Below are 13,091 nucleotides of genomic sequence, written 5' to 3' on the forward strand. Positions count from 1 at the left end.
TATATACATATTTTTTTTGTTCATCTTCTATAGGGAAGGAAGAGATGGGTTTTTCAACGGATCTCCAGGATGCATTTGCTCACGAAGCCCTTGTTGGATTACAAGACGCTGAAATCCGGCTCCTCGAAAACATGAAGAAATGTGTCGTGCTCAGAGCTAAGGTTGACAAGGAATATGCATCTTCGCTGAACCTTGTGAGCGCACAGGCTCAGAAACTTGAGCATTTCAAAGAGCTGGAAGGCAGTTACATTGCTAGGGTAAGAACCTCATGTTCTATCTCAAAGCATTACTACCAAACCACACATGCACCTCGTCCATAAACCTCTATGGAACTTCTAATGAATTGGCACATGTTGGAATGTGTGTGTAGGTGTTGTCAACTTAACCTGAAGTTTGTTTCGGTGTAATGCTTGTTATTTATAGAGTATGTGATCTGTCATCAGCTTTTTATAACTATGAGTGAAGTGCAATGATTGAATAATTTTATTGTTGTAGGCCTGTTGCTCTCTGTGGCGAGACTTTTTATCTAGCAGATCAGCTTATGTTTGCGCCTCAAAGTTTGGGACCACAGGAAACCAACTTCAGCTCCCCACTGCTGTGGTGACAGTGGTGTTTGAACCCGGGTCCTCGTGATGAGAATCCATCACAATGACCACTCGACCACCACAGTGTCCTCAAAGCAGTGTTCGTCCTGACTTTTTGTAAATTGTAGCAATTTGGCAAATCACATGGGAAAAGTTGTAGCCAAATGAGAGAGAACCTTAGCCAAATTAACGTTAACCTTAGCAAAATAACACTATGATCTCGGCTTGGGAGGGGGTTAGAACCCCAAAGCCCCCTTTGCGTGCGCCAATGGTCATATGACTTGTGAGTGAATCCATATCCATCTAGATACCCATTGGCCAAATCTGTAGTCATTAGTCGAGGTAGAAATTCTGTGGAAAAAAATCTTTGTTACTCAAGGTTCATTAGCCAAGGTATCGCTATACTTGAAGCATGATAAGTTGGAAACACGAGAAAATACAGGGAGTACTTATAACACAATGTTCTCTTCTGCATCACTCTCTCCTTCTTTTCTAGCTGTAATTATTTTTTTCTAATTAAAAATCTTTGGATGAATTGCTGCAATAAATAGTAATAAAAATCAGTAAACATCTTATTGATGATGCAGTAGAACTCCAATTATCTAGATTCCAGTTATCTGAATCACTTTGAGAAAGAAAAGAAATCGACAAAATCTGAATTTTAAAAGTTTTTTATCTGTGAATGCTAAAAAAAAAGTGTGCCAGTTTCGCGATAGTGGATACACAGATGATGAGTCACCAGTCTTGTCGCTTTCAGTGCCCATATTGAAAGAAGAAAGAAAGAGCCATGAGAAATAAGAGCAGAAGGGGAAAAAGACAGAAGAAAATTACAATGCATCAGTTGAGGGCATAAGAAACATCATAGTTAAAATTCCTGGATGTTCAGACTGCAGTGCAGAGGATGTAGATAAATGGCTGGTGTGTGATTCTTCTGACTCTAGATTTCAAGTTCTCAGTGACACTGAACTCATTCAAAGTGGGAGAAAAACATTCATTGATGACTAAAGATGAAGATGACAATGCTACTCAACCAGACCTGGAACCATCAGCTAGTAAGGTGTTTGAGTGCCTTGACACAGCACTAAAACAAATGGAGTGGCAGCTGAGCTCTACCATTTACAGCTATTCACCATCAAGCAGATACAAGATTTGGTTACACAGAAAGGAGCAAAGATAGCGAAACCACTGACGATATGTTCAAGAAATGATACATTTTAATATAGTATGTAAGTACCAAAGGTAAGCAAAATAAAATCATTTTCATGGACATTAAATTACCTACATACTAAATCAAAATTAGTTTTTTACTTAGAAATAACCTTTTCCCCCCTTGGAATTATTCAGAGGGTCTGGTGTCAATAGATCTGGATGATTAGAGTTCTATCAAGTATTATTTTGGAGAGAAATATTCAGTTTACAGTTACAATAGATAATATCAATTGTTAAGTTATATTACAGAATTTTACCAATATTGAATTTCCTTAATCTTGAAATAGCTGATTGTGATACAATTTTTTTCAGGCTTGGTATGCTATCATTGAGGAGACAGAGAATTTGAGCAAACTTATCAAACGCAATGCAGAGAACTCATCAACAGTAACTCTTGATGCTCTGAACAGCTTGATATCCGAAAAGCGAGCCCTGAGAAAAAGCTATATTGAGGAACATGAGATGCTAAATAAAGAGTTGCTAAGAGTAAGACCATTTTTTCCCCTCTTTACTTGTACCTCCCTCTGCTCAAAACTTTAATTAAGCTCGATAGAAGGTCTAAAACTGGATATTCATGTTTGAAAGTGTAATGACCAATTTTTAACTAAATACATACTGTAGAACTTGGTTAATTAATTTTTTTACAAACTCTCCTGAAATTTTCTATCTAAAATAATATTAAAATTTCTTGTTTAATTCGATGTGGGAAGAAAAAAAATCATGATTCTTGTATGAGCAAATTTAGTTTGGAAAAATTCTACAAGAAGCCAGACTTTGCTTTTCTCGATCAAGTTGTTAAACAACAAATTTTTAAAAACTAATAAAAGTTTGAAAATTCTGTTTTTCTAGTCTTTTGATAATTTAATGTTAATTTTAACATTGTTCAGCTGTAGTGCATCAAGACTGTACCAATTGACACAGATTATGTTTTTCAACCTATAGATCAAGGTTTACCCTTCAAAATTTGAATCTATTTGTCGTCATTAAGAGTATCAGAAAGTTCAGACTGTAATATGGTAATGAAGGTATGTTTCCTACAAACCTAGGTTCTCTTGCAAACCAGGCAAGTTCGCTAACATGTACACTACTGTAGATGTGATTCTGCTTTCCTTGTAAAGGGAAGCTACTGATGTCTCTACTTCGCACCTTGCATGAAAAAAGGAAGGCAGGGTCATGTCCCCAGTGGTGCATATGGTAGCGCGCTTGCCAGGTTCGCAAGAGGGCCTGGGTTTGATTCCCAGAAGAGACGGATGACTTTTCTCTCATAATATCCAGAAAATGTATACTTCCTACAATGTATAATTATATTCAATTTAGTGGAGGAGAAAATACGTAAAATGATCTGCAGAGGCCAAAAGGCCTCTTGAAAAATGGGGGGGGGGGGAGGTATACACACTGCATCACTGTCAAAGTTAGAAGATGCACAAATTGTTATGCAATCCAATATAATAGAAGAAAGAAAGACGAGAAACCGGAATCACTTAATATAATGTCAATACCATTTTAGCATAAATATTTCTATCAAATATTTCTCCACTGATGTGTATTAGCCTTAGGGTTTTCAAAACAGCCCAACCACTTTAAGTGAACTGTGAAAATCTATGAAGAGGAATAATTTTCAAACATTACACTTCACTCATAGTTCAAAAAATATGTGGTAAATGGTAGCACTATGCTCATTACACAGAAACAAACTTCACATCAGGTTTCACTACACGTACATGCACATTCCAACATGTACCAATTCGTTAGAGGTTCCGCAGAGGAATCTGGACAAGATGCATGTGTGGTTTAGTAGTAGTATGAAGAGGAATGGGAGGAAATTTCACCTGTGATTTTACAAAAGAGCCTTTTATCTTCGAAATGCCGATCTAATGAAATTGTAAGCCAGGGCTATTGAAATTGAGCCTGTTAAGTGTTTTCCCATTTAATATTTCAAAATAAATAAAACATAACCTAATGTCTCATAAACCATATATATGTTTTCAGTTGCAGAATTCAGTTGAAGCAACTAAAGCAGAGTACGAGAAGCACTTGGAGCTTTACAAAGATTATAAATGCAAATATGAAGAGCAATATATGAAAGGTAAGTCATTAAAACAATTAATTATTGAATAAGTGTATTTACCAAACAGGTGCCTTGTTTTTCAGGTAAAATGCATTTTTTTACCAACTTGCATCTTTAAGACTCAGAAGAAAAGCGGCAAACTTATAGAACAGGATATTTCTTCAATTGCATATTATTCAAGTTTATTTATTTATTTTTTTTTTCAAATTTATCCCAAAAGATATCACTCATAGAAATCTTTCTACCCACATCCTCAGATGTGCATCATTGCATTAATCTTCATTAGGGGTGCCAAAATGTTGATATTTGTCACTAATTTTAATATGCAGCCTGAACCTTTGATATGGCTGTTTAAGTGAAAGCAAATGCTTAAAATTTTTTGTCTTTTTAAGATATTTATTTACAAATTTCCCTTAGAAATATTAAATGCCGAGTGCCTTTTCTAGTGAAATAATTATTTATTTTTCTTATAGTAAATTCTTTTTTCTATACTCTTCTTAGAATTCTTCCTGAGATTGTTCTGTGGCAGTACTGATTGTGTTGTGCGACATATGTTACAGCTTTCAGCATATTTGGTTGGGGGATGTTGCTTCTGAATACATCCCATGAACTCTTTTATTCTTTGAGGTATCTGCTTGATGGTGAATAGCTGTAAATGGTAGAGCTCAGCTGCCACTCCATTTGTTTTAGTGCTGTGTCAAGGCACTCAAACACCTTACTAGCTGATGGTTCCAGGTCTGGTTGAGTAGCATTGTCATCTTCATCTTTAGTCATCAATGAATGTTTTTCTCCCACTTTGAATGAGTTCAGTGTCACTGAGAACTTGGAATCTAGAGTCAGAAGAATCACACACCAGCCATTTATCTACATCCTCTGCACTGCAGTCTGAACATCCAGGAATTTTAACTATGATGTTTCTTATGCCCTCAACTGATGCATTGTAATTTTCTTCTGTCTTTTTCCCCTTCTGCTCTTATTTCTCATGGCTCTTTCTTTCTTCTTTCAATATGGGCACTGAAAGCGACAAGACTGGTGACTCATCATCTGTGTATCCACTATCGCGAAACTGGCACACTTTTTTTTTAGCATTCACAGATAAAAAACTCTTATATCATTAACGGTGGCAAAAATATTAGCAATATTTACAGCTGTGGATTATTGCAGCCGAGGACTTCTTTTTCCCTCATTGTATAGCTATTTGCATGTGCAGGTCTTTTTAGGTCTACATGCTATTGCATTTCTTACCATAGAAAATTACATTAACTGGAAATATCATATGTGGCTACAAAAAATTTATTCTTTAAAAATCAGTCTAAAAAGTCTCTTTTATTTTTATGCTAGTATCAAGTGTCTGATTACCAGCGCGTCTAAGATATTACAAATATGATACTCTTTTGAAGTTGGATCCATGAAAAAAGCTTATGGATGTGTGAATTTTCCAATTCAAACTATTTTTCATGGTTTTTTTGCTTCAATTCTGTAGGAAAAGGAGCAAAAAAAGTTGATGAGGCCAGAGAAAGATACCAAAAGACAGGAAAGAAGCTGCACAACTTGCACAATGATTTGGTTTTGTTGCTATGTGAGGCAACTGAATACGAGAAGAATTTCAGGTCTACATTGCTTCCTGGGCTCTTGTATTATCAACAGACAGTCATGGAAGATACAGTAGAAACATTGTATGTATTTGCAAATGCTATAAAAAAAAATTTTTTTTGATAATTTAAAGAAAAAGTTCTTATCAGCATTACATGATGGTAGGAAAAACTTCACCAGTTTCAAATTTCATTGTAAATATTTAAGAGATGTATTTCAAATAGATTAGTACATAATTTTACTCACTGCGAAGTACAGTGAAAGTCTAATGTAACAAGTATGGCTTATAAAAGGAGAATCTTGCTATAATGAGTGATTCGCAAGTGATTGTCAAATAGCTAATGTTGAAAGATACAAAAATATTTTGATATAACAAGTTGAAAATTAATAAGTATTCACTGTAATGTCAAAAAAATTATCAAAAATGCTACTCTTTCTCTTCAAGAATAGTTAAAAAAGATGACATGATTATTGGCATATGATCATAAAAAAACTAGAATGCTGATGTATTTCTAGCAAAGAATGAGCACAGAAAAGTCAAATTTTCTCTTCTTATTTTGGACTTGCCCGCTATACACATGGGATATGTGATGATTTTATGTGACTTTTGTATCTGTCTCTTCCAGTGATAAAGAAGAAACAAGACCAGAACTCAAAATTTAAGTTGCTTCTGAATGACAAAAAGTCATGCTAAAAACGTTCCAATTAGCTGGAAAATATTGACAAATCCATACAGCCATGAAAATGAGTGATATAATAATTGAGACTATAAACATTTAGTTTGTTGACTAATCGCTTTGATAATACAAAATTCTATGCAAAAAAGGTCTTAGACAATCAAAATATAAATTTGAGACCAAAAATAAATTTCATAACTAGAGAAGTTTATAATGAAACAAAATGATCTAAAACCGTGATTCTCAACCTTGGCAAGCCCGCGACCCGGTTTCATTCAATTGTTAGTGGAGTTCCAGTCAAACACAAGACTAACGAAAAATGAATGAGGAAAAATGAAATGGCTGATCATTCGTGGAAAACAAAGTATGAATGATGTCAGGGCTCGGTAGGTGTGAAACACTGATCTAAAAGACTTATTAGTTTCAATGCAACTATATATAAACCAGCAACTTTATAACCTGACAGCAAAGAATGCAAATCTGCTTATAGCAATAAGTGCATATTATAACAACAATTTTCCTTGTGATTGTGAACTGTTATTATTATAGATTTTCACTGTAGTTGACAAATCTGAATAAATACTCTGAACAACTCTGAATCAGACGAACTTCAACTAATGTAATTTGAATAACAGATGGATAGAACTGCTCACAAGCCTGGACTAACCCTGTTCTGAATCCGCCATTCTAGATCAAATGAAACAACTCAATGTAGAATGATATCAAAACATTCTGATACTTCACCAACATAGTAAAAATATTTGAAAAAGTTTACCCAATGAGAATGTTGTTAATTTTTATTTTACCTCTAGTGTTTTGGGAAAGTTCAGTCAACTAAAATAGACAAAATTGAACCAATGTGAATGTAATTACCTTGTATTTTATTTTAATTTACTGCAGGGCTTGACAAAGTGGAAAAAAGAAAATTAAGCACCAGCCAAATTTTTTATTAGAGCCAAGAATTTTTTATGACAAAAATAATCTAAAATAATGTATTCTTAGACTTGTCCAGGACTTTCTACACTAACAGACATGCTGATATAATTTCTGAAAATTTTCTGCTGTCCTCGGTTTTCAATTTAGTTATCATGTATAAAAAAATGCAAATACCAAGGAAAATTATTTAGTCCCTGATGCTTGGGGTTTGTCAAGCCCTCGTTTATTATAGATTATGAATCATATAGTTTGTATTCGCACGTTTCACTTAAACAAGAAAACATTTTGTGGTACAAATACAATACAAATACAAATACAATCTCATATAAATCATATATCTCATCATATCTCTCAACTTATCTTTTTATTCACTTTTAAAGGAAAGACCTATTGATTGGCTATTACCATTACATAGATATCACTTCTGATGAATTTCAAGCAATATTCACACGGATCAGAAAGAACATTGAAGTGATAGATTCTGAAGATGAATACAAGGAATTTGTGAGAAAAAACAAGTATGTTCGAATATTGAAAAAAAATGTTTTTCACATTTAATATTTCTTTATTGAAAATTTTGCTGTTATTACTCTGAATTGCTTTCATCAGTGACACAAAAATTTATGAATTTTAAGTTAGAGAAATCAAATAATTTCTATCAATTTCAGAACAGATCCACTTCCACCAGTAGAGTTCAAGTTCAATGAGTCTTACTTGAGAGATTTCACCGGCTCCCTCAAAACGAATGAATTGATTGTAGATGACTTCACTCATGAGTCTTTGACTGATAAGTGAGTACTTTTTCCTCTTTACCTCCTTTTTCTTCACATTGAAGTAAAGAAAAAGAGTTTGCTTACGTTTATTGGGTTATTTATCCTTATGAGGGTTTCAGGTTTGAAAATCACATATGTGTTTCATAAAGTTTTGTTCTTTCATTTGGCCATTTTTGACTTAACCCTGTATAACAGTAAACTTTGTCACCTGCAGCTCTCTTGCCTATCTCATGGATCACTTGTGGTTCCAAGTTTAGTAGATATTTTCACTTATATATAAAAGAACCACTTCAAAGCAGCACACAATATAGGCTTCAAATATATACTTCAAAATAGGCATACAAATCAGTATCTCCAGCTCGTTGTGACGCAGGTTGGTGACACCCCTAGGAGCCACAATGCACACATTGAAAACACTACTGTATACGATTGTATGCATGTTTATGGTTTTTTAAGGTCAAATTGCAGAGTTGTTTGATTATTTTCTTATAAATTTTTCTTAAGATCAAAAGATATATGCGTGATTGACAAACACAGGTTATAGGTATACACCAGGGGTAGACCTGTGGTATGCTTGTCGGTCAATGGCACATCATACTACTAAGAGTAGTGCACAATGCCACAAAAATATTCAAACTGATGAAAAATATTTTAAAATTAAGAAATTTTTGTGTTTCATTATATTTCCCTGAAGAACAAATTTTCGGCTGTAAACAAGGACTTATCCGCTGATATCAATCCAGTTTATAGTAACCTATGTTTATCCTCAAAGGAATGTTTATCAGGTGCATGTGTGGTTTAGTAGTAGTAGTCTACATCAAATTGTCAGAGTTTCAAGCATATTATACAATACATATCAGTTTATAAAAACTATTTTTAAGTAAGGGTGGGGGAAATAAATTCATATTTTTAGAATTTAGTTCTAGTTTTTCTATACACTTGAAGATTTCTTCTCTGAAGACAGTTAAATCTTATATATAAAGGGCATTTGGTCAGGGCTGTCTTAAGAGCATCATGGGCCCCCGAGCCAAGTGTTTTTCTGAGGCAAATTCTTTAAAATTTCAACCAGATCTCACTTTTGTGAGGTCCCTTTTCTCTTCAGGCCCCCGGACGGGCCCATGCATTAAGACAACACTGCATTTGGTAATCCTGAATGAAAGCAGTGATGAAAAACGAGTGCCGTGTATGGGTTTTGTAGTCTTGATATTGATACTGATTATGAGAAGGTGACCAATGTTGAAACTCACACAAGTAAAGCTTCTGCATCAATATTAAAACATTTGGGATATGTTTTTTTTTTTTTTTTTTTTTTTTTCAAATCATGAATACTGGGTGCATTATCATTGTAGGATGTGCAGTTTATTATAAAATGCAGTTTCATTTTTTTTCTTTTGAACAGAAATAGGGATCTTGAAGTGAAACTGAGCAAATGTGAAAAAGAGCTTCTGAAAAATCAAGAGGATCTGAAGCAGTATGAAGATGAAATCAGGTTCACTCATCTGGTTGAATGTAATTCCCCAACGTAAGTTTTAAAAGCACTTATACTGCAATTAGCCTTTTTTTTAAATTTCTGTGCTCATAGATTTTTGTTCGAAAATTCAGACAATGCTTACTTTAGGTCGTAGTGAAAATTCTCCAAAAAGGAAATCTATTTATATGTTGTAAAAAGGTAAAATAGATGAGTGAATTTGTACTTTTTTATCAAAATTATTTTACTTTCTTCTTTTATTTTTTTCAACTGTGTTATGATTATGAGCCTAAAAAAATCAATCTCTCTTGCCCCAAAGCAGAATATGCCAAAATCTGTGCCATTCATCGCAGAATAATCTGGAAGAATTTTAAGGAAAAAATGCAAAAATCACTGTTATGGGGATTTTTACCACAGAACATTTCCACTCAGCTGAGGGCTTGTTGCAGAATAATGAAAAAAACATTCTGCTTTGGTGCTCTCTTGTTCTTTTCACTGTGGAAGAAAGAAGAACTTTTATAGTTGATGCTCATTTTTACGAATCTGAATGAGCTTGAATAATTGGTTCATAAATGCATTCATTAATCGACCAGTTTGTAAAATCGACGAAGTAATCATTCGAAGTTTGTAAAATCGACCATTGACTGCACTAAGGTGAATCAAAAAATATTTTTTCTAAACTTGCTTTATGCATTGAAACTTTTACCCACTGTATTTGAAAATCAGATAAAATATTGCTGTCAGGGCAGGTAAAAATAATGTAGGAATCTATTATCATATTGAGTGTTGCTATAATTTCAATTTTAAAGGGTTATATTGATTTTATAATGAAGTTTATATGGTTTATTGAGTCTATAAAATGTTTTATTTAATATCGTATTGCATCTGTAATTTATTTATTGGTAATATTTTATATAGTTCTTTTTCCCCCCCTTCATTCAACAGAACTAAAGTGAAGAAAAGAGCAGTAGATATAGTGGTTAAGGAGTTGGGAAGACTGCAATGCATAGAGCACACGCTTCGTGTCCAAATGCATCTTATAAAGCTAGCCATGTCATATGTTGATAATGTAGCTGAAAGTTTACCTCAGGGTTTGGAGTTGGAGGAAGTGCCAAATGAACAGGTTTGCTGTTAATGTCAATTTCCAATTTTTTGGTCCAGCGCATCTAAATTTCATGAAATGCATGCAAAGGAAAAAAAAAGTTTTCAGGAAAAAAACACAATTTTATATTTCAAATTGTAGAAACATTTTAGTCAGTTCATGTGCAAACATTAAGTCAGCACACATTATGAATGTACTATCTTTGTTCCCACAAGTGATTAGCTAAAGGGTGAGCTGAATTTAAGTACTCTTTCTTGACAGCCTAACAGGCTGAAATTTTTCCACCATAACTCTAACAATGACTGTGAAATCCTGATATGTTCTATATATTTTATTTCAAGTAAAAATAAGAATTTCATCCCCATTGCTATAAAAATCTATTATACTTCACACTGATTATAACTTCATTTTGTTCTTATTTCTCCCTCTTTTCTTGTTCTTATTTCTCCCTCTTTTCTTGTTCTTATTTCTCCCTCTTTTCTTGTTCTTATTTCTCCCTCTTTCTTTGTTCTTATTTCTCTCTCTTCCTCTTTCTTGTCATTGTAATTACATCAGTTATTTTATATAAAAAGAGTAAGACCATTTCAGGAGTGATTATACAAGATGATCTGAAATGGAATAGTCACTCAAACAATGTTTGTAGTAAATAAAAAAGCAAATTGCAGTATTATATAGATTGAGAAACATAAGTCTGAAACTCCTTAAGACAGTCTTCCATGCGTGGATTCAATCAAGAGTAACTTATACAAATAAATACAAATACAAATACAACGCCACAACAGGCAAATTGCCCAACGAGGTGGCTGACTTAAGAACATCATGGATCCCCGAGCCCCTACCTACTACTGCTACACCACACATGCACCCCCCCCCCCGCGGAACCCCCCAACGAATCGGTACATGCGAGAATGTGCGTGTACGTGTAGTGCAACCTGACGTAAAGTTTTGTTTCTGTGTAATGCTTGTTATGTGTAGTGCTGTCATCTGCCCCCAGTTTTTACTAACTATGAGTGAAGTGTTATGGTTGAATGATTTACCGTTGTAGGACTGTTGCTCTCTGTGGCGAGACTTTTTAACGGGCAGATCGGCTCGCATTTGCGCCTTGAAGTTGGGAACCACAGAAAACCAACTTCAGCCGACCACCACTGTGGGGTTCGAACCCGGATCCTCGCATCACGAGTCCGGCACTATAACCACTCGACCACCACAGCGGCCACATGCAATAACAGTGTGGGGAGGTGCTTACCACGATATAACATAAATTTAGTTAACACTTGCAATCGTATAAAATGTTAAAATTTTCGTTTTAATAATTAAAACCTACTTAATCAGAAGTTTTTACACTTGAACTAAAAGGGACAAGTCTATGTGTATAAATTGATTATTTTCATGGTAAAACATCATAATTCATTTCTCACATAAATAACAACGATATAAATTCAAATAGGTATAATTTCTTTTATTCAACATTAAAAACACATAAATTTCCCATCCAAAAGAGTATAAGGGACCAGCTTTATGTAAAAAAATTGAAAAAAAATTGTCCAACATAAAAATTAATAAACATCTCAAGGAAGAAATTTTTACATTTGCAATTTCTATCTCAAATTTTGAAACATTCATTGAAAGTATAAAATACGTGCCCAAGGTGAGTTTTGAACTAAATTTAAAAAAAATCTGAAATGTATTTACAGTGTTACAAATAATATAATTTCTGTTGCTTATTGAATATACAAGAATTTTATTAAGCTCTGGGGGGCCGATTGGGTGTCCCTAAGAGCTGCAGAGTGTGTGTTTTGTTTTTGTTTATTATTTATATTCATGCATTTGTGAGTGTTGTTTTGCAATTTAAAAAAAAAGTTTTTTGAAACATATACAGTTGACACTCATTATAACGACCCCCATCAAAAGTTGCTCTAATGGAATGGTCGCTGTAATGTGGGGTTGTTAAAAAAAGTGTCTGTATATTGTATATATATATATATTATGTAAAGTCATTCATTCAGTGTGTGAGTTGCAAATTCTTAAAAATGTTACCTTCATTCTAGAGAGGAGGAGAGTCTAATACACTTTTCAGCAGAAGATCCAAAGTGATTATGGAAAAACTGAAGCAACCATTCCATTCTTTAAAACATAAACACGTACGTAAAAACAGAATGGCTATAAAGAGTTTAATGCATTTAATTAATACTATTTTGTATTGATTAATATCGTAAAGGTTTGTGACTATCAATTGCTAATCTTTACTTTCATTTCTTATGTAATTAAATTTTTTTTATGTTTATAGGTTGCTTCCTCATGTCCACCATCTCCACCTAGCAAAGACTTTCTTGATACAAATAATCCTCCCATGGAGGAAAAAAGAACTTCGTTGAAGAAGGTATAGAATAGTTTCTGTTCAGCTCTTTGTTGTTAATGTTTATGTTTGAGAATATCAGAACTAAAAGCTTCAGTCTGTCTTAAAATACTGGTACTATTTGAATTGAATTTGGTATTTAACAAAAAAAAGTGAAGATAGAGGCATCTATAAACTGCCATAATTAGTGCTGTATAAAAAGTTGTATAATTTATCAGAGTTAGTTAGTCAATAACTTATTCAATTTAGTAGCCAATTAATCATAATATATGAATATTATGTTAATCACAATATATGAATATTATGATTTTCTTAAAACAATGAT

The 13,091-nt window shown here is 33.6% G+C and overlaps 1 protein-coding gene across 1 annotated transcript in view; it reads left to right on the top strand.

Annotated features, from left to right (window-relative positions):
* Window positions 1–13,091, top strand: part of LOC149074931 (tyrosine-protein kinase Fer-like) — a 31,837-nt gene that overhangs the window by 1,408 nt on the left and 17,338 nt on the right. The window contains exons 2-11 of the mRNA XM_089245878.1: window positions 34–257; window positions 2,106–2,279; window positions 3,783–3,879; window positions 5,345–5,537; window positions 7,448–7,585; window positions 7,736–7,858; window positions 9,240–9,362; window positions 10,254–10,431; window positions 12,459–12,551; window positions 12,698–12,790. Coding sequence (XP_089102004.1) covers window positions 45–257; window positions 2,106–2,279; window positions 3,783–3,879; window positions 5,345–5,537; window positions 7,448–7,585; window positions 7,736–7,858; window positions 9,240–9,362; window positions 10,254–10,431; window positions 12,459–12,551; window positions 12,698–12,790 — 1,425 coding nt within the window. The 5' untranslated portion in view covers window positions 34–44. The remainder of the gene's footprint in view (window positions 1–33; window positions 258–2,105; window positions 2,280–3,782; window positions 3,880–5,344; window positions 5,538–7,447; window positions 7,586–7,735; window positions 7,859–9,239; window positions 9,363–10,253; window positions 10,432–12,458; window positions 12,552–12,697; window positions 12,791–13,091) is intronic.

Source organism: Pholcus phalangioides, unplaced genomic scaffold (assembly GCF_987345545.1).
Source record: "Pholcus phalangioides strain wild (caught in Gottingen) unplaced genomic scaffold, Ppha-v1.0 ptg000016l_1, whole genome shotgun sequence".
In the NCBI taxonomy this organism is placed as follows: domain Eukaryota; kingdom Metazoa; phylum Arthropoda; class Arachnida; order Araneae; family Pholcidae; genus Pholcus; species Pholcus phalangioides.